Source organism: Hermetia illucens, chromosome 1 (genome assembly GCF_905115235.1).
Source record: "Hermetia illucens chromosome 1, iHerIll2.2.curated.20191125, whole genome shotgun sequence".
Classification (NCBI taxonomy): Eukaryota; Metazoa; Arthropoda; class Insecta; order Diptera; family Stratiomyidae; genus Hermetia; species Hermetia illucens.
Window position 1 is genome coordinate 2,417,015 of NC_051849.1, and position 19,826 is coordinate 2,436,840.

At 45.3% G+C, this 19,826-nt stretch overlaps 1 protein-coding gene across 1 annotated transcript; it reads left to right on the forward strand.

Annotated features, from left to right (window-relative positions):
• The first annotated feature begins 1,658 nt into the window (after positions 1-1,658).
• LOC119646898 lies at positions 1,659-2,263 on the forward strand. The gene is made up of 3 exons (XM_038047556.1): positions 1,659-1,857; positions 1,917-2,075; positions 2,134-2,263. The coding sequence occupies exons 1-3, from the start codon at positions 1,717-1,719 to the stop codon at positions 2,221-2,223; spliced, it is 390 nt and encodes a 129-aa protein (XP_037903484.1). The 5' UTR covers positions 1,659-1,716; the 3' UTR covers positions 2,224-2,263.
• Positions 2,264-19,826: the final 17,563 nt, after the last annotated feature.

Below are 19,826 nucleotides of genomic sequence, written 5' to 3' on the forward strand. Positions count from 1 at the left end.
ACCGGCGGAGGGATCGGACGGTAAGGGGTTCCCTGAACTAACAACTCCCTTCCTCCCCTCCCCTCCCGTTGGTGAAAGGAATTCCCTGACTTGAAGGCTCCCAAAGCCAGGAGAGCGGGAGGGCCAGCCCGAAGTAATGTGTCAAACGGTTCCAGGCTAGTTCTCTGATGACAGGGAGGTGTTTAGTTGGTAGTCCGCCAGCGTGCTGTTGCGGGAGTCCAACACTCTGTGCGTAAACGCATTCACCTACCCTACTCCCAAAAAAAAAACAAAAAAAAAGGCAGGCCTAGACCGGATACCGGTTGTTGCGCCGTTAATGATGATGATGATAATGAAAGATGTTGAATGACCAAACCATTATATCTTGGAATAATTAGCTTTTTGATGCTGATGTATATGTTTATTGGAAATGGAGTTAATGATGCAATCATTTTTCGTATACCCTTCGCCTTCATATCATTGTTCCAACCCCAGTTAAAAAACGATTATATTGAAGGATGTCATACTTCAGCAGCTTCAAGATTCCCATATATGGAATATGAGACTATTATGTACCATATGTGTACGAATCCATAGTCCTGGGACAGGTGCATGTTAGATTTTGTATTACTAATCAATTGGTACCTTACAAACATTGCGCTAGTGGCTCAAAGCATACTAATCCCCTTCTTATTGTTCATGCCCGAAAACATTCAAAGCCATCTTGGTCTTTAACGCATAGCAATCGGTCAACCGATAATTACTCCAGTTCGAGCTCCAGTTTAAATTTCACAGTCAATGCTTCTCAGATCTTTATCTCATCCAAACATGGAAAAACATCACAATTTGTTGATACTCAAAGTTTCTAAAAATTCTGTAGTTTTCAGAATGAACACGAGCAGAGCACTTCGTGTAGCAAATGGCGTTTTCATATTGTGGGGCTACCAACTCCATGCCTACGATAGGAAGGCTAAGGATTTTCGGATATCCGTGTTGAGTGTCATCTTTTTCCTGGGCTACCTTGCCTGGTACACCGCCTGTGTCTGCAAATACTTTTTCGACGACGCCTTCATACTGGTCCTGTTGGAGGGAGTGTCTCCGTTCCTCTACGACTGTCTGAGAATTCACTTACTCTTTGGTATCAAGATTACCGTGTTGATGTTGATCGAAGCGAAAAGCATCGCAAAGGCTTCTACGCATCTTTGTCAAGCCTTTGGGAACTCAAGTTCAACTCGTTTTACTCTAACGGAGCTTGTGATCTATTTCATTTTGTTCATCAATCCTTTGCTGAATATAGTACTGGGCATATATGATGTCAGCATGCTTCGTCCGAAGCACTTCCACGCAGATCGGATTATGATCCTTTCGGCGGTCTATCTTCCCCACTTCAGCCTGGCTTGCGCTCTCAAGTACCTTTGCATTGTTATATGGTTGATAACGCAGGATTTGATCACCCTCCTGGTTGACTTGCAACTGGTCCTTATGCGGTCGGACTCAAAGAGCCTGGTGTCGATGATCACAATCGAAGAGCCGATCTCTATGACTGCCTTCGAGATGACTCCAAGACAACAGCATGACCCTTGCCCACTGGATCGATCCATTGATCTGAATCGCATTCTGGGTAGAGTCAAAACAATCCAATTGATATCAATTGAAGTTAATAGGGTCATTCAGAAGCAACTGAACGCTCTGGTGATCATCAGTGCCCTTGTCTTTATAGAGGCGTCGTACGCTTTCATGTACTACGACTTGGTCTGGAATGAGGTTCTGATCGGTAACTTTCGCAATGCATTTCTCGCCACCTTCGCCTCCTTTTATGTGTTCGTTTTAATGGACTTTATCATTCTATTTATGGCTAATCATATTTTGTCAATTAAGGTAGTCTACATAATTGAACTCACGAAATAAGCGTTTTATCATTGATTGTTGTTTTGCAGAAGCAGAAGTTCATGGACTACCTCGACGATCAACTACAAAGCTCTGAATGGAATCACGGTGTCTTGCGTTTGATTAAAGAAATCAAAACAACTTTGAAGAAAACGCCTAAATTCAAGATATTCTTCGTTCTGGATATAGATTGGGCCACGTTTCTTTTGGTACGCATTACTTTGGATATAGAAAAACCCCAATAACGTCTCTCCTTGCCTCTTTTAGGGTGGTGCTGAATTTTTGATGACAATTGGCTTCGTTGTGATTTACCAGTATATCAACCAAAAGTTCAAGATTGCGAAATTCGAAGCCTAAACCTAGTATAGTATGTTAGACAATATATGCATGTATGTATACGTAATAGAGTCAGCAGAAGAAAGCAACTTATTCTTATGAAAAGCTCGATTTCTTCAATAGCCAAAACTACCAATAGCAAGGAGATTTTGGCTGACCCACTAGGAGGCCCAAGGATGGTTCTAATATAGTTTGTTACTCTCAATTGCAAACTGTTCAATGGGCACCATTTGCCAGGCCAAAGCAGATCCTTCTGATTTAGTACTCATCAGTGAGCAGTACCGAAACAAGGGCCCAGTTTCATGGCACCCAGACATATCAGGTACCGCTGCCATCTGGGTTCGGGACGGCACCCTCCTGGGGGTTCTTGCCCAAGGCCGAGAGGACGGCTTTGTCTGGATTCGGCGTTCAGGGATAACGTTTTTTAGTGTCTATCTTACGCCGAATGAGACGATGCCGGACTTTCGTCGGAGGCGCTTGATGCTTTGGAGGACGCTATCTTAAGCACGGATGGGCGGATCCTGGTCGGGGGTGACTTCAATGCTAGGGCACTTGAACGGGGCATGCCTCACACAGATTCCAGAGGGAAACGAATTCTGGAAATGGCGGCGAGAACAGGACTGGTAGTTCAAAACACCGAATTCACCCCAACGTTCCGGCGCCCGGGCTGCGAAGGAAGCATTCCAGACGTAACCTTCGCGTCGGAATCACTGCTGTCGCTGATGGACGGGTGGCGAGTTCTGGAAGACTTTTCGGCAAGTGACCACCAATACATTGCTTTCGAAGTGGTGGACACAAACTCTCGGTGTGCGCCACCCCAGCGATCTACATGTACATGGAACGTCGCGAAAGTGAACACCGGGAAGTTTGTCGAAACTCTGGGAACAGGTGGGGTTACGCTGAAGGGTACTCCTGGGGGCGGGGGCGCCGTGGCTGACACTGTTGTAAATTCAGTTATGAATCTGATAACGACGGTCTGCGGAGCCTCCATGCCCAGGAAGACATCGATGCGCGGCAAACCTTCCATGTATTGGTGGACAGTGGAAATCGCAGAGCTCCGGAAGGAGTGTCACAGGCTCCGCCGCTTAACACAACGTCTAGGCGACCGGGGAGAGTCATGTACCATAATGATGGAGTACAAATCAGCCAAAAGGAGACTCCGCAGCGCAATAAACAAGAGCAAAGCTCGCTGCTGGCAAGATCTGATCGACGAGGTGAATGGGGATCCGTGGGGACTCGGTTACAAACTTGTAACCCGAAAAATCGGGGCTCTGCGGAAACCCTGTTCACTTAAGGCCGAGCAGATGGACCGCATTGTGAGGGCACTCTTCCCTGCACACCCCGTATGCGATGGTGACGTCGGCGCGGAGAGCGCAGAGGACTGTCCACTTTTCTCAATAAAAGAGTTGGAACAGGCAGTACTCTCTATGAAAAACAAGAAGGCGCCAGGACCCGATGATATTCCAGCAGAGGTATACAAACTGGTATTCCAACACCGGCCAGACCTAGTGCTCGGCGCATTCAACGCTTGCCTGAAAGAGGGCATTTTCCTGCTCGATGGAAAGTTGCGGGGCTTACGCTGATCCCTAAAGGGAAAGCGATCCCGAATTGCCGTCTTCATACCGCCCACTATGTATGCTTGATACTGCTGGGAAAGTGCTCGAAAAGCTCATCAGAAGTAGACTCGCTGAAGCGATACGCGCTGCCGGAGATTTATCTCCCCGGCAGTTTGGTTTTAGGGCAGGGAGATCGACAATTGATGCTGTCATGCAGGTCGTGGACGCCGTTCGACGAGCAGAGGCACATAGCCGCCGAACTCGACGGGTGGTGCTCCTCGTAACGGTTGACGTCAGAAACGCCTTCAATTCCGTAAGATGGAAAGACATTCTAGGCACACTAGACAATACCTTCAACGTGCCGAACTATCTCTTACGGATTTTGAGGGACTATCTAAGGAACCGCTCCCTGCTCTATGAAACACTAGAGGGTCAAATGTGGATGGAGGTCACGTCGGGGGTAGCACAGGGATCCATCCTAGGGCCGGACCTCTGGAACGCTACCTATGACAGTCTGCTTAAACTCGACATGCCAGAAAAGTCGCGCCTGGTCGGCTACGCAGATGATGTCGCAGTGCTTGTTGCTGGACGCACTGTCGAACAGGCGCAAAGCAGACTCGGCATGTTGATGCGACGGGTAATCGGATGGATGACCACTCATGGTTTCAACCTTGCACTGGAAAAAACCGAAGTAATCATCCTGACTAAAAAGAGAATTCCGACCCTGCGTCCCATATCGTTCGGCGAGTCGATAATCGAGTCAAAATCAGCGGTAAAGTACCTCGGGTTGACTCTTGACTCAAAGATGAGCTTTTCTGAGCAAATCCAAGCAGCAGCGAACAAGGCTGCGACTGGAGTTTCGGCGTTAAGTAGGCTAATGGCAAACATTGGGGGTCCTATGTCTAGTAGGCGACGTCTCCTGATGAGCTCAACGCAGTCTGCCCTGCTCTACGGCGCAGAGGTATGGGCTGGCGCTCTTAACAAGGAGGTATATCGTAAACGCCTCGCGCAAGTACAGAGACGGGGAGTTTTACGGGTGGCGTCTGCGTACCGCACTGTCTCTGAACCGGCCGTGATGGTGATCGCGGGAGTTATCCCCGTTGCCCTTCTTGCTAGGGAGCGTCAGGCCATATACAATCGCAAGGGATATGAGCGAAGGGAGGTGGTTGCTCGCGAAGAACGGCAACACACTCTAGACGAGTGGCAGCTCTCTTGGCAAAATGAAACTAGAGGCAGATGGACTGCGCGGCTCATCGGCAACCTAGGTGCGTGGCTGAATCGGAAGCATGGTGAGACTGACTATTTCCTTACCCAATTTTTAAGTGGGCATGGAAGTTTTCAGTCTTACCTGCACAAGATTGGAAAGGCGCGCTCTCCGGATTGTGTGTTTTGCAATGGAGTTGTGGACGATGCCCACCACACTTTTTTTCTTGTGGAAGGTGGGATGGGGTTCGTCAGCAGCTCTATTTAAACACAGGGGATCTCTCTCCAGACAACATTGTGGAAGAGATGCTGAGGACTGCTGACAGGTGGAACCGTGTTGCCCATTACGTTCGGGCCCTTCTCGTTGCTAAGAAGATAGAACTGACCGGTGGAGGAGCCGGATGGCAGGGAGCTCCTTGAACTGACAGTTCCCTTCCTCCTCTCCCCTCCCGTTGGTGAAAGGAATTCCCTGATTTGAAGGCTCCGCAAGGCGGGAGAGTTCGGGGACTAGCCCGAAGTAATGTGACAAACGGTTCCAGGCTAGATCTCTGACGATGGGGAGGTGTTTATTTGGTAGTCCGACGACGCACCGAATCGGGAGTCGAACACTGTGTGCGTAAATGCATTCACCTACCCTACCCCAAAAAAAAAAGCAGATCCTTAACGTTTTGTTAATTGTAGAGTCAACTTGTATATTAGGTGCGCTATTGGTCTCGGTAGAAAAAAGTCCTGACCCCCTGCTCCGATATGTTCACCAAATTTCATTCGGATCAGTTTAGCCGTTTTGGAGAAAAGTGCGTGTGACAGATAGACAGACAGACAGTGAATCGATTTTAGTAAGGTTTTGTTTTACACAAAACCTTAAAAATGGCTTGACTGCGCACGTGGAGCCGAGTGCCACGATTGAAAAAGAGAATGCCCGACGGATTATATCATCGTCCGACATTTCCCCGGCCTCAAATGTTTTCTAACGCGCGGACTCTGAGGTTCCTTAATTTGAAGGTTTGATCTTTTAATCCTCTGAGTGGGGTGAAGTCGGAGGCAATTGGACATAAACACGTAAATTGATGAATTATCTTTGACAGCCATTCGTCGTACAGATGGCTGTGTGCTGGTTAGCTCTTTGCTGAGACGGAAGGATTTATGTCGCCATCTGAGCTTGTAAAAAGCTCAAAATGAAAGAGCGGGTGGAGGACGGCCAGTACAAAATTCCCCTTTATCTTTAAGGAAGCTCAGCCTTTGGTATCCGCTGAGATGTGAGAAGCCATAAACAGCTGTGCAATGTCAATTGTTATGGCAGATGCTCGCAGCAACTCGCAACCGCATGGGTGCACACTAATACACTGCATCACACACACGGCACCAACACCAGCTTGTATACACGGAATTTTGGTCGCGCAACTCCCATCGCGGTCGAAAATGAGCAAGAATTTTCCGTTTTCATAAAATTTCAAAGAGTGCGTCGGGAGTTGAATCTCCTACTAATAGTTTTCTTGATTCGGATTGATGACTCACCGCTATTGAATTTCGCAGATCTCCAAAAAAATGATGATGTGGTGGAAGTATATAGGATGAGGTCCTCCGCTTATTGAAGGATTCAGATAGGACACGGGTGTGGGGGTGGTTTGGGGATGCCGGCGAGACGTGTTTAAGAAAATTGTTATTGGATATTGACTAGGGATTTCCGCTCACTTAGAAGAAATTGAGGATCGCGGAAAGCTTAAAAGCGACTTCGTATTGCTATACGAAGTCGAAAGTGTTCTTTAGGTCTAGGAAACAGGGTACATATGATGGGTGTCCAATTGATGCCGAGAAGGATATCAGTCTTGCGGACAAGAAGTACATATTCAACTGAGTATTTAGTTCGGTTGGAATTGGAACTCTGGAAGAGTGTTTTTAAAATTGCAGTGCTCGTCAATGAGAGATTTAATGGTTCGTTCGAAAATTTTGGCAGAAGAAGACGGAATTGAGATAGGCCTGTAGCTATCCGCATTAAGCAGGGTTGGGGTTGTTGATTTTCACTTTATTTTATTTTACTCTTTTTATGTCTTTAACTGGTCGGCGGACAGGACTCGAGTGTTTTAATGAGAGTGTTGACAAATGTTTGTTTTTGACATTTGCCATCCCAGTTTCATGTCAGTCCGTCAGCTGTTTCTGCGGCCATTGAATGCAATGGCGGAAACGAATTCATAATGATACCTAGGTTCGCCCCACCGAGGTACCGCCACAAGGGTAAGGTTCTTTTTGAGGATAGAAGTAATAATCGGTGAGGAAGTGGACGTTGACAAGGCAGTGACTAATGGATTGAGGAAAAGTGGTGGAAATGTTGGGAGCGCGTTTTTTCAAAACTATAGATGGGATTTTGTCAAGACCCAATGATTTTCTATTTTTGAAGACTGCAATCACAGCCTCCATTGTAGATCTTCATGTTTGTCAGCATGGATAAGAGGTTGAGAAAAAGGTTTTGGCTAGGCTGAAGATAGTAGACAGTTGGTGTGGATTGTAGTTAGCCTATGGATTCGCTCACAAGGTTTTCAAAACGTTGGTCGCGAATATGAAGAGTGCAGAGATGTGCTTGAAGAAAATGGTTTGCGAGAATGTTCATCTTTTCAAGAGTGGAAGGATTTTGCGGAAGGATAGCGTTCTGTTGGGTGGTTTTGCCCAGACGAGGGCAAGTTTTCCTGAGTTCCCTAAAATTGTCAGGATTCAGTTCTATGTTGGAGAGACGTTTGTGGAGGTGATTGGTGTAAATAGTTCAGACTCTTCCGCTGGTTGACCTGTCAAGGGAATGGATTTCGTCACGGAAGGGAGAGGATTACAGAGAGTATATATTTCTAAACAGTCCCAACCCTAGGGTACGTTTGTAGTCGATATCCTAAAGGAGATCGTTAGGGAGAGAAATTAGGTTGTGATAGTTAATGGAACAAGATGGTATCAGTTCGTCACATACTTGCTAAATTGTTTCAGTGTATTGACGAACTGTTCCATCTATGGTATCTTTCGCAACTGTCACGTTGGAAGGGAGGAGGAGGAGTTCAAGTTTGCATTTGAGGATTCTGTGGATGAGTTTCCAGTTCGGTCTCTGGAAGTCGAGGACTAAAGTTAGAGAAAGACGGATGGTTCTGCCGGGGAGTGTGATACCTAAGACCACCGCAATGTGGTCGCCGATACCGGGGACTGCTTCTAGGATGGGATAGGCATTGGGATTGGGTTTGAGGGTTAAATTACTGCTGATTAGCAAGTGGTCAAGCAAGATATGGTAATATCCTTTATTGAAGGGGAGAAGGGCAGGGCTGAAGTGTGACACGTTGATGTTGGGATGAGAGCTGGTTAGATGGTAAATGTTCAAAATTACTTTCGACTTTGGAAATGCGTTTACATATATACAAGTATGATTTAGAATTTGACCCCTCCCTCTACTATTGAATGCACTTTCATTTCAAAGTCTATTATCTCCGTGCTTGCCCTTCCGGTGAACCTGTGCAATGGGGCAAAAGTCTCAAAATCTATGTAATTTCTAGATTGATTATGCAAAATCTGTTGTTAGCAATTCAATCTTGATAAGTGCAAGTACGCAGACACATATGTGCGCTGAGGCCCCGTGACCGAAGTTCATTTTGATAACACACACCCTCCATATCAGGTTCTCCAATTGTAGGCGCCCGACCGCTAATAAACGTGAACGCACATTGTGGGTTCGTCTCGTCTTGTTGCAAAACAATCTTGCGGTCGACATCGAGCAATCAAGCAACTTTCAAGCTTTGGAAAATCTTATAAAAGTTTTCCCGGGGCCAAGCGTCTAAAACAGTCCGGCTCCAAACAGCACGAGAATCGCGTCAAAGTATCTATCGCGAGTTAGTATTGTTTCGCAAACTGGATTTGATGTGAATAAAGATTTAAAGAACCAACGGCATCTAGTGTGTCTACGCATAAAAAATCTTTTCTCGGTGGTTTTTTATATCGAGCTTTGGAGGTGTGTTCTTAAGATTCTTGCGTAGTTGAGTGTTTATGGGAGGAAAGTGAAAGCCAGACTAGAACAGGTGTGTCTCGAGTTTAAGATTTAGTACCTGTTGCCCTTTTGTAACCTGCAGATCCAGTTTTAATTAACATTTTACTTGAAATCTTGAAATTTTGAACCGGTTATCTATTATTAACTAAAATTATGAGTAGAGATTCATCTGGGTCGAAAGAAACATATGCAAATGAGTCAGATGGAGCTTTGAGACAATATGTGTATATATGTTTACACATTGCTCGAAATCCAACAAATAAAAGAAAACATTCACTTGACACAACAAAGCGGAAATTCAACTTTTATCATTAACATTCTCTAATGAGCACATTTGTATACAGTTAAAGAACAAACCAGTGGAGTCAGTTGTGTAGACCCTCAAAATAATGCTGGAATGCAAGACTTCCTAGCTTCTTTGCCCATTTGATCCTGTTCGCTGTTGAAGGTGCCTTGATTTCCTGGAAGGTAGCCCAACTGGGTATTCCACTTGAATAGGAAATAAGTTCGAAACCTGCGGTCCAGGAATTCAACAAAAATATTCCCAATTTACTCGAAAATAGCTGAACCCATCTTCACTTGCAATATCTCTACAGAATTTCTAGTTCACAAAATATCATATCTTTTCAAATGCACCCTCTTTTCCTTCTATAGTATTTGCACCATTTGGGAACGGGCTAGAACTGATCGACCACTTTACTTGGTTTTAAACTCGGCCCGGGTAGAGTTGAAAGGATCTCATCGTTGTTTCGGTCGACTTTTTGGTCCTTTTGCATCTACTTCGATGCTCAAGCCATTCTTAGCTAATGAGTTCTAACCGGTCGCGCAAGTTATATGACCATACCAGCGAAGTCGCCCCTCTTGCAACCCCATATGCATCGCGGATGTGATCATAGCGTATTATGCCACTGATCCAATATATTTGTCTCCATCAAGATGGGGCGGCGTTCGTTATCTTTGATAGCCAGTCAGCACGGAACTATAGAATACAACCGTGTAAACGATACTGAGGTAGATATTGAATTTAAAACGTTCGTTAATGCGTCGATCACAAAGAATGCCTGTTGTGCAGTGCCATTCCATCCAGGTTCAATTGATGTATGGAGGAATTCGCTACTGAAGTTCACCGTTAGCTGATAACATTGATCCTAGATACTTTAATCGTTCAGTCCTCATCGTCTCGCTATCATATATTATTCGTTTTAAAGGACAACAAGGAAATTAAACTGAAGTATTCATTGTACAATACGTCCACTCGCACCAAGCGTTGATGATCAAGTGAGTGGTTTGACGCATCAATGGCGGGAAGTTGGCCACGGATCTCTATAATGCCATGCAGTTGGTAGTGGATCCCTGCAAATTTAACGCGGCTCACAAGTATCTCTGGTGCCAGGAATTTTTCCAATACTTACCAGATGAGTCGTATACCACGCCTTGTCTAGATCACGGTATGCAATATAGAGAGTGTGATGCTTCTCACGGTATTGCTTCATGAAATTACAAAAATTTGCACCGTATACAATAACAAGCGAATCGGGAGATAATTGAAGAGTCTGCTGGACTGCCTCGTTTCCAGATTATAAGGGTTGTGTTTTGGCAGGCACTGAGACAGGGTTTGACTCACGATTTCGTCCAGGGCAGAGGCAACCCGTCAGACTCTGCCTCACTTCCCCAGCAAAAAATGAGACAGAGTGTTGGGCTTCAGCTCTGAATTTTCCGGCTGTAATGTCATCAAATCCTGCTGATTTGACTGATTTCATTTGTTTAATTGCCTCTTTAACTTCTGAGGTATTGCCGATTGGAATTGCTTCACATGCTTGCGGAATTGGTGGATGAGAAAATTCTTCTATGGAAATTTGCTCAAAATAATTTTTTTTAACAATAGTTGGTTTTTTTCACTGTATTTCCAACGCTCAGGCCTTTAGTAAACCTATTGTAGTATATATCCCTTTAAACAATCATAAACATCCATGACCATAGCCGGGAATCGAACCCTGGGCGAGATCGTGAAACTGACGCCGCAAGCATCTCAACGATTATGCCGTCTATATATAATAGTTGGTCACTTAAAATTTGCAATTTTCGCAACGTGAGCTTGCTCTTGTTCGTGCTTATCTTGGGCCCAATAATACTCGCTCTATCCACTTCTTCTAAATTCAGGTGGGTGCAGCGGAGAGGAGCAATTCCCTCTCTAACTCTCGGTTCACATGGGAATTGTGATTGCCCTTCTAACAATGATTACATTGATGATACGAAAGTAGCCCCTTTTCGGCCATGTGTTTCTAGCGGGGATAGAAAAAGAAAAAAAGGCATCCCACTTTTGCCTTCATACCATACTTTCCCTTTGTGGAAATGAGGTTGTGTCTTACTTGGAGGCGTCAGAAATTTTTAAGTCGGGAGGTTGGAGAGGCGAACTCTGAAATTCTTTACCGAGGTTAAAGAGGGAGGACCTTCCTCCTTGTACATATTCTCATAATCGCCCCCCATCTTCCAGGGGTAGGGTTAAAAATTCAAAGTTTGCCATGATGATATAAAAAATCTATCTATCTATCTTTTTAAAGAAACCGAATTTTTATGGACCAGATATGATATGATATTAAACAATAACATTTTAATTTTTAAATGCGTTTTTCTGGAAACTGCATGTTGAAATTCGGCCCCATCATAGCTCAAAATGTATCCAACAAAATTCTTTGAAATTTTCACGACTTATTAAGAACATTCTACGGTTCGCTAACTAGGATAATTGCAATTGATCTGGCCGTTTTTTGGAGGTTTTATGTAAAACCTTATTAAAATCGATTCACTATCTGTCTGTCTGTCTGTCGCACTTTTCTCCAAGACGACTAAACCGATTCAAACGAAATTTGGTGAATATATGGGAACTATCAAATCCCAATTTACGTGGAGTTTAAAGGGGGCTCCCCATACATGTAAAGGGGAGATGTAAAAATGCGGGGTATCAAATGGAAGGCCCCGATGAGTACTTTCCGAAACTGATATTAGTTTTGGCATAGATTGGAAACCTGGGAAATGCCTGCTGAACCAACACCAACAGCTCTACTACCAAACCCTATCTCCACCTCCACGTGGTGACCACTGGGAGCTCTTTCTTGACGAAAAGCTGCAGACGGAGAAGGATGAAGGCGAGTCTCCCGCGCCTAAAAACGGGACAAATTGTACCAACTGGTCCTCCAGGTTGGGGGTTGGGTAGGGCTGACAACCCTACACGGAAAACAACCTGTTACGAAGCCACAACAGGAGCCTCGGATAGGACGGATGTTAAAACGACGGACCCGGCAACGACAAAGGAACAACGATTTGCGCATTTTCTCATGGAACGTGCGCTCCCTGTACAGAGATGAAGCTGATAAGCAGCTAGCCGATACCCTGTCCCAATATAGGGCTGATGTAACAGCGTTGCAAGAGATGCGATGGACAGGGACCGGTTTCCTGGAGAAGAGCCACTACACCATATATTATAGCGGCCATCCAGTAAACCATGTGCTCGGAGTAGGTTTCTTAGTCAGCCAAAAAATGAAACCTGCTGTTATCGGCTTTGAAAGTATAAGCGAACGGCTATGCACTCTGCGCTTGCGAGGCAAGTTTAGAAATATAAGCCTCATAAACGTTCACGCCCCTACAGAGGAGACTGCAGAGTCGGAGAAGGATACCTTCTACGAGGCAGTAGAAAGAGCCCTCGAAGCCTGTCCCAGATATGATATCAAAATCATACTTGGGGATTTTAACAGCCAAGTAGGGAAGGAGCCCGTATTCAGGCGATACGTTGGCTCCCATAGCTTACACGAAAAAACAAATGATAACGGACTGCGGACTATTCAATTAGCAGGGTCACACGAAATGGTTGTTGGAAGTACCTGGTTTGCGCGGAAAGCGGTCCACAAACATACGTGGGCCTCTCCAGACGGGACCACTTTCAACCAAATTGACCACGTGTTGATCGAACGCCGCCACCTCTCAGCCTTGATGAATGTCAGAACATATAGGGGGGCCAATATAGACTCGGATCACTATCTCGTTGGCATGGTGCTCCGAGCTCGAATAACAATACCACCTAGAATCCCCTCTGACAATCAGGTGAGAGTGAACACTGAAGCCATCCACAACACAACCCTCCGCGACACCTATAAGAGGGAAATGGATGCCGCAATAACCGCAGTCAATAGAGGACCTGGAGATGAAGCATCAACTAATGATCTTCACAACCACCTGAAGAACGTTATCATGGATACGGCCACAAATATACTTGGCCCCAGCCGCAAAAGGAGTCGGAACGGCTGGTTTGACGATGAATGTAAGCTAGCAACGGAACGGAAGAATGCCGCATACCGAGTAATGTTGCATTCTCAAAGAACGCGGGCACGCGCAGAGACTTATCACGAACTCCGTCGAGCGGAGAAGCGACTTCACAGACGGAAAAAGGAAGCCTGGGAGAACCAACAAGTCTGTGAACTAGAAAAGTACAGGGAGCAACCGCACCAGGCGCGGAAGTTTTACCAACAAGTCAGCAGGATGAAGCCTTATACACCTCGATGCTCATCCTGCCGAGACAAAGAGGGAAATCTGATTTCCGACAGAATGGGCATATTAGAGCGATGGGTTGAGTACTTTGATGAGCTACTGAACAACCAGAACATCGGCGAGTTGGAGGTCCCGCCAACTGAAGACGACGGACAAATACTGCCACCACCAAGTTTAGGAGAAACAGTCCGTACAATTCATCGGCTAAAAAATCATAAGTCGCCAGGAGCCGATGGAATTACAGCCGAATTGGTTAAATATGGAGGCGACCAGTTACACCAAGTGGTTCATCAACTTGTGCTCAAGGCATGGGACAGCGAATCAATGCCTGACGATTGGCAGCGAGGCATAATCTGTCTCATACATAAAAAGGGAGATATCACACAGTGCAGCAATTATAGAGGTATCACGTTGCTGAGTACCATCTATAAGATATTCTCCACTATCTTGCTAGGCCGGATAGCCCCATACGCCCAGAACATCATTGGCCCATACCAAAGAGGCTTCACTCCAGGCAAATCAGCAACAGATCAGATTTTCTCTCTGCGGCAAGCGATGGAAAAACTGTTGGAATATGGACAACAGTTGCACCATCTATTCATCGACTTTAAAGCCGCCTATGATAGCATAGCCAGGGTAAAACTGTACACGGCCATGAGAGAATTCGGTATCCCGACGAAATTAATAAGACTGACTAGGCTGACCCTGACCAATGTGCGAGGCCAGATAAAAGCAGCAGGATCACTCTCAAGACCATTCGACATCAACAACGGTCTATGACAAGGGGATGCGCTATCATGCGTCCTCTTTAACCTGGCCCTCGAGAAGGTGATCCGTGATGCTGAGGTGAATGCAAGAGGTACGATCCTCTTCAAGTCCACCCAACTACTGGCCTATGCTGACGATATCGACATCATGGGAAGAACCACCCGAGACGTTCAAACTGCCTTCATCCAGATCGAGCAGGCGGCGCGAGATCTTGGGCTGCACATCAATGAAGGCAAGACAAAATACATGGTGGCAACGTCAGCACCGAAGACGAATCAACCAACAACATCAAACCGCACTGGTCAAACACAAGCACGAACAAGAATAAAGATAGGAGAATACAACTTTGAGACCGTTGACAATTTCTCCTATCTAGGGTCGAAAATCACAACCGATAACAACTACGATGATGAAATCCGCGCACGGTTGTTGTCAGCCAACAGAGCCTATTTCAGCTTACAAAAACTGTTCCGCTCGAAACGTCTCACCATAGGGTCAAAGCTCTTACTGTACAAGACTATGATCTTGCCAGTCCTCATGTATTCCTCGGAGACTTGGGTTCTTAGCAAGAAGAATTGCGAACTCTTGGTGGCGTTCGAGAGAAGAATCCTCCGAAGAATTTTTGGCCCCCTACATGAGGATGGACGATTCCGTAGCCTACACAATGACGAAATCTATGAGCGATACCATGACCGTCCGGTTGTGGATAAAATCCGGCTCAATAGGTTACGGTGGGCGGGTCACTTAATCCGTATGGATGAAGATGATCCCACCCGGAAAGTCTATAAGGGCAATATCTATGGTAGGAAAAGAAGACGAGGCAGACCCTGCCTAAGATGGAGCGATGGCGTGGGCCAGGACGCCAGACGGCTTTTAGGGATATCGAATTGGTGGACTTCGGCGCAAAACCGGGATGTCTGGAGTTCCTTATTAAGGCAGGCCTAGACCGGATGCCGGTTGTTGCGCCGTTGATGATGATAGATTGGAAAATGCGCGTGTAAGGAACCAAAATGTGCACACTTAAAGTGAGACAGAACTCATCTGAAAAAAAATCAGGATGGTGTGCTTATACGAAATTTAGGCCTCAAAATATGTCTCCTTCCGATATCTGCTCAAATAAACTTACTAATAGTATAATACCAACTTTTTAAAGTTACCTGGAAAACCCCCGTAAGTTCATCCCAAGAATACCAATTTCGCGCATAATACTATTAATCTTCCATTCTTGAAGAATTTACTTCTCCCCAGCCCTTTTTAAGGTTTTGTGTGAAACAAAATCTTATTAAAATCGAGTCAATATCTGTCTATCCGTCTATTCGTCTTAGTCTAGTTATTAAAGCTGAAAATCGGGTGCGACCTCCGAGTCCTTTCAGTCAAGACCGAGTGACATGACATAAGGAACAAAAGTTATATAGCGCCGATGTGCGCCTCCCTACGGAGGGGTGTGGCATCCCTCTTCCGGGGTGTAAATTTTGTTTTTTCAAACAACTGCAGAAATCGATTAAATTGTCGATTCTAACCGAAAAGTATTTAGTAAAAATTTAGTAGTAGTTATCGAGTTATTTGTGTCCAAACATGTCGTTTTCTTCATCGAAAAAATGCATGATTTTCAAGGGTTTTCGCAAATAACTCGGAAACCATGCATTTCATGTAGAAATGATATTAAGCAGAAACAATGCATATTAAATAAAAAGAAGAATTGATGGTTTTACTTTTTGGAAGGTACAATATGGACAGATTTATGGCTCGTCAAACGTAAATTCATAGTTTCTAAAAAAAATTAATACTTTCTAAGTCAAATTACTCAAAATCAGTAGATTTTGGTGGAAATTGATTAAAGCTTTTTTCAAGTTCTTGAAAAAACCCTTAAAAATGAGGTATGATAGTAGTCATTGGGATGAACAACAACGGAGCTATGATCAAAACAATGCAATTACCAGAATTACGTACCGAAATCAGTCTTTTAGTTTGTCCTATGTAGCACTTCTCACAATCTGGACATGTTATGCATATATGCATATATGCCACTGGATTTATGTTTTAATTTGCGGTCCTTGGGGGATCTCGATAGCACCATGTAGGTTTCAACGAAGCAGTAGAGTGTGTGACACCTATTCTTCTTTTCCCTTGCATGTTATTAGCGGGGGATGTCATTGTCCTTATTTCTTGCCATTTCGCCATTTTCCATATGAGTTCGTCACTCCGGTGTCGATTATATATTCCTTTTCCTTCCTAAATCTTTTAGCACTGAAGGGCACGGTGAAAAATCGGTGGATCATGGCATAAAAGGGGCTTAAAATAGTCCCTTCTGAATGGAAGTGATTCGAATTATCTAATATCGTTCGCTGCATGTATACCTTTACCTTTTAATATTTGTTGATCATCCTAGTTTGTAAACCGTCATATACTCCGCAGGTAAAATGTCGTTTTTTTTTTCTTTACGATGAGCAGAGGGCACTGGCGTGACACCCGAAAAACACTCTTCTTTTGAGATGGGTGGATAAGTTGCGGCGTACTTCAATAACGAGCGATAACATCGGTCTGAAAATGGATGGGTTACGTCTGCTCAAGAAATTGATGAATATGTGGTCAAAAATTTGCATTTGTATCTATGTCAGCTCTCCAAGAAAAAATTCTTAAAAAAGTGAAAAAACGGCCTTTACACGGGATGACCCCCTCTTGACTGTCATTTTTTCACCGTACGATGGTTAAAGTTGCTTATTTTTCTACGGAAATGTTAATCTTCTTTTTCTTCAGCCTTTGTCCCGTTCACAAGCGGGGTCGGCTCGTCGTGATCGGCTTCGCCATTTGGCGCTATCGAATGCCTGATCTGGGTGCAATCTCGAGGCTTTCAAATCCCCATCCAGCGTATCAAGCCACCGTTGCTTAGGTCTGCCTTTTGGTCGTTTACCATCGACTTCGATGTTCAGACCAATCTTGCCAAGTGAATTCTCGTTTGCACGAATTGCGTGACCATACCATCGAAGACTCTGCCTCTCTTGCCTCTCTCGCAACTTTTCCACGATCGGTGCAACCCCATAACGATCGCGGATATCCTCATTTCGGATGTGATCTAAACGTGTCACGCCACTAGTCCAACGTAGCATCTTCGTCTCCATTACCGCAAGACGCCGTTCATTGTCTTTTATGGTCGGCCAACACTCAGAACCATAGAGAGCGACAGGACGGACGACATTGCGGTAAATTTTAGATTTGAGACGTTCGTTAATACGTCGATCACAGAGAACACCAGTTGTGGAACGCCACTTCATCCAGGTTGCGTTAATGCATGAAGCAATTTCATAACGCAGCTCTCCATTGGCTGATAGCGTTGACCCGAGGTATTTAAATCGCTCAGTTCTGAGCAGATCACTGCCGCTGACAGTGATTGTGCCTGTTTCATGGGGATCGGTCGAATTTTTTTGAACCCAGCGCACGAGTTCTTCTGGCACGAAGTGTTGTCGTAAAGCATAATAGATGAGTTCGTGTGGTACACGGTCAAACGCTTTCTCTAAATCCAAAAAGGCAATGTAAAGAGGGCGATGCTTCTCACGGTGTTTCTCCATGAGTAACCGCGCAGCGTGTATTGCGTCAGTAGTTCCGCAGTTCTTGACAAATCCGGCTTGATTCACGGTTATTTCAACGATTTCGCGAATACGGTTGTCAAGAATGCGTTCAAAAATCTTCATGGTATGGGAAAGTAACCGGATCGGACGGTAATTTGAACATTCTGCTGGACTACCTTTCTTTTTCCATATTGGAACAGTGGTACTTTCTTGCCAGTCAGATGGTGTTCTTCCTTCCTGAATAATCCAGTTAAAGAATTCACTGAGCCACAGTGTTGGGTCCCAGCTCTTCGCTTTCCAGAGCTCAGATGCGATGTCGTCAGGTCCTGTTGCTTTCCCCGATTCCATTTGTTTTATTGCCTCCTCGACTTCAGTTGCGCTGACTGGTGGAACTGCTCCAAATGTCGGCAATGATTGTGGAAGTGGAGGATGAGCAAATTCTTCAGTTGAAATCCGCTCGAAGTATTCTCGCCATCTATCCGTTGCGGCTCGACAGTTGGTAAGCAAAGTACCGTTCTTGTCATTAACGCAACAGAAGTGTTCGATATCCTGTGTGCGTTCATCACGGCTTTTAGCGAGTCGATACAGATCTCTCTCGCCATCCCGAGTGTCCAGTTTATCGTAAAGATTTTTGAAATGGTTCCCTCGGGTGGCAGCGACCGCTTTCTTTGGTTCCCGGTTGGCATTCTTATAAATTTGCCAATTAGCAGGCGTTTTATCGTCGAGATATTTGTGGTAGAGGCGTTTCTTTTCACGGACCTTCATTTCAACATCATCACTCCAAAGCCAAGTATCTCGGTTGATGTACCGCTTACCCGGCTTCGTGACCCCGAGGGTTGCAGAGGCCGCTTTGTGGATCGTGTCTTTCATTTGGTTCCATGATTCTTCCACATTCGTAATGGTTGGCAATCGTATGAGTGAGACCGTTTCTTCTTTCTTCTCATCAAATCGCCACCATTTAATGCGCGGCGGGCCAGTGCGTTCCTCACGCTGTTTTATCGGTGGCTTAATTCGCAGGACGGCAATCAACGGCCGATGTTGAGGTGCGATGGTCTCATAGGGAATGACTTTGCAATCAGTGACAGACTTTGCAATCAGTGACAATGGTAAAGTGTTGGCGTCTTTATAGAATGTAGTCGATTTGCGTTTTATTGTTCCCACTATAAAATGTGGGCAGATGAGACAATCGTTTGATGAACCATGTATTCATAAGTACAAGGTCATGGGTGTCCGCAAAATCGATTATACGCTCGCCACCTTCATTGCGCGCTCCGAACCCCTTTCCGCCATGGCACCTGTTACCGTCTGCCTTTTCACCCACATGACCATCAAGGTCGCCGGCAATGATTATGTAATCGTCAGCAGGCACGTGACAAGTCTTTTCATCGAGAAGTTGCCAGAAGGCATCTTTCTCGGCATCAGGTCGACCTGTCTGTGGTGCATACGCGGTGAAGAAGTGAATAGTAGGATCAGTTGATATAATGGTGAGCTTCATCAGCTGATCATCAAATCGTTCGACTTCTTTAATGGCATCACGGAAACCCTCTGAGATGGCAATGCCAACACCATATTGAGTGTGTGGGTTACCAAAATAGAAAAGTTTGTAGCTATTTTTACCGCGTTCGCGTTCAATGTCGCAGCTTTTGGCACCAGACCATCGGGTTTCTTGCAGAGCGCAGATGTCAATGCAACTTTTCCGAAGGGCTCTTGCGAGTTCCTCCGTCTTTCCAGTTAGGGTACCAACATTTAGCGTGCAGACACGTATTTGTTTTGTTCGTTGTGTGCGGACTAACTTGCTTACGTCCTGACGCCGTCCATGTGTCAAGAACCCTTGTCCATTTCTCGACAGGACCGGGGCCCATCCTGCCGCGTCGACTAAAGTGGACGCCCTAGCATTTCTCCGAGGCTTGTGACTTAATCCGATCATCATGTTTGTAACGACATTGTATGCATTTTCTTGGTCGACCTGTCGTGGGGCCT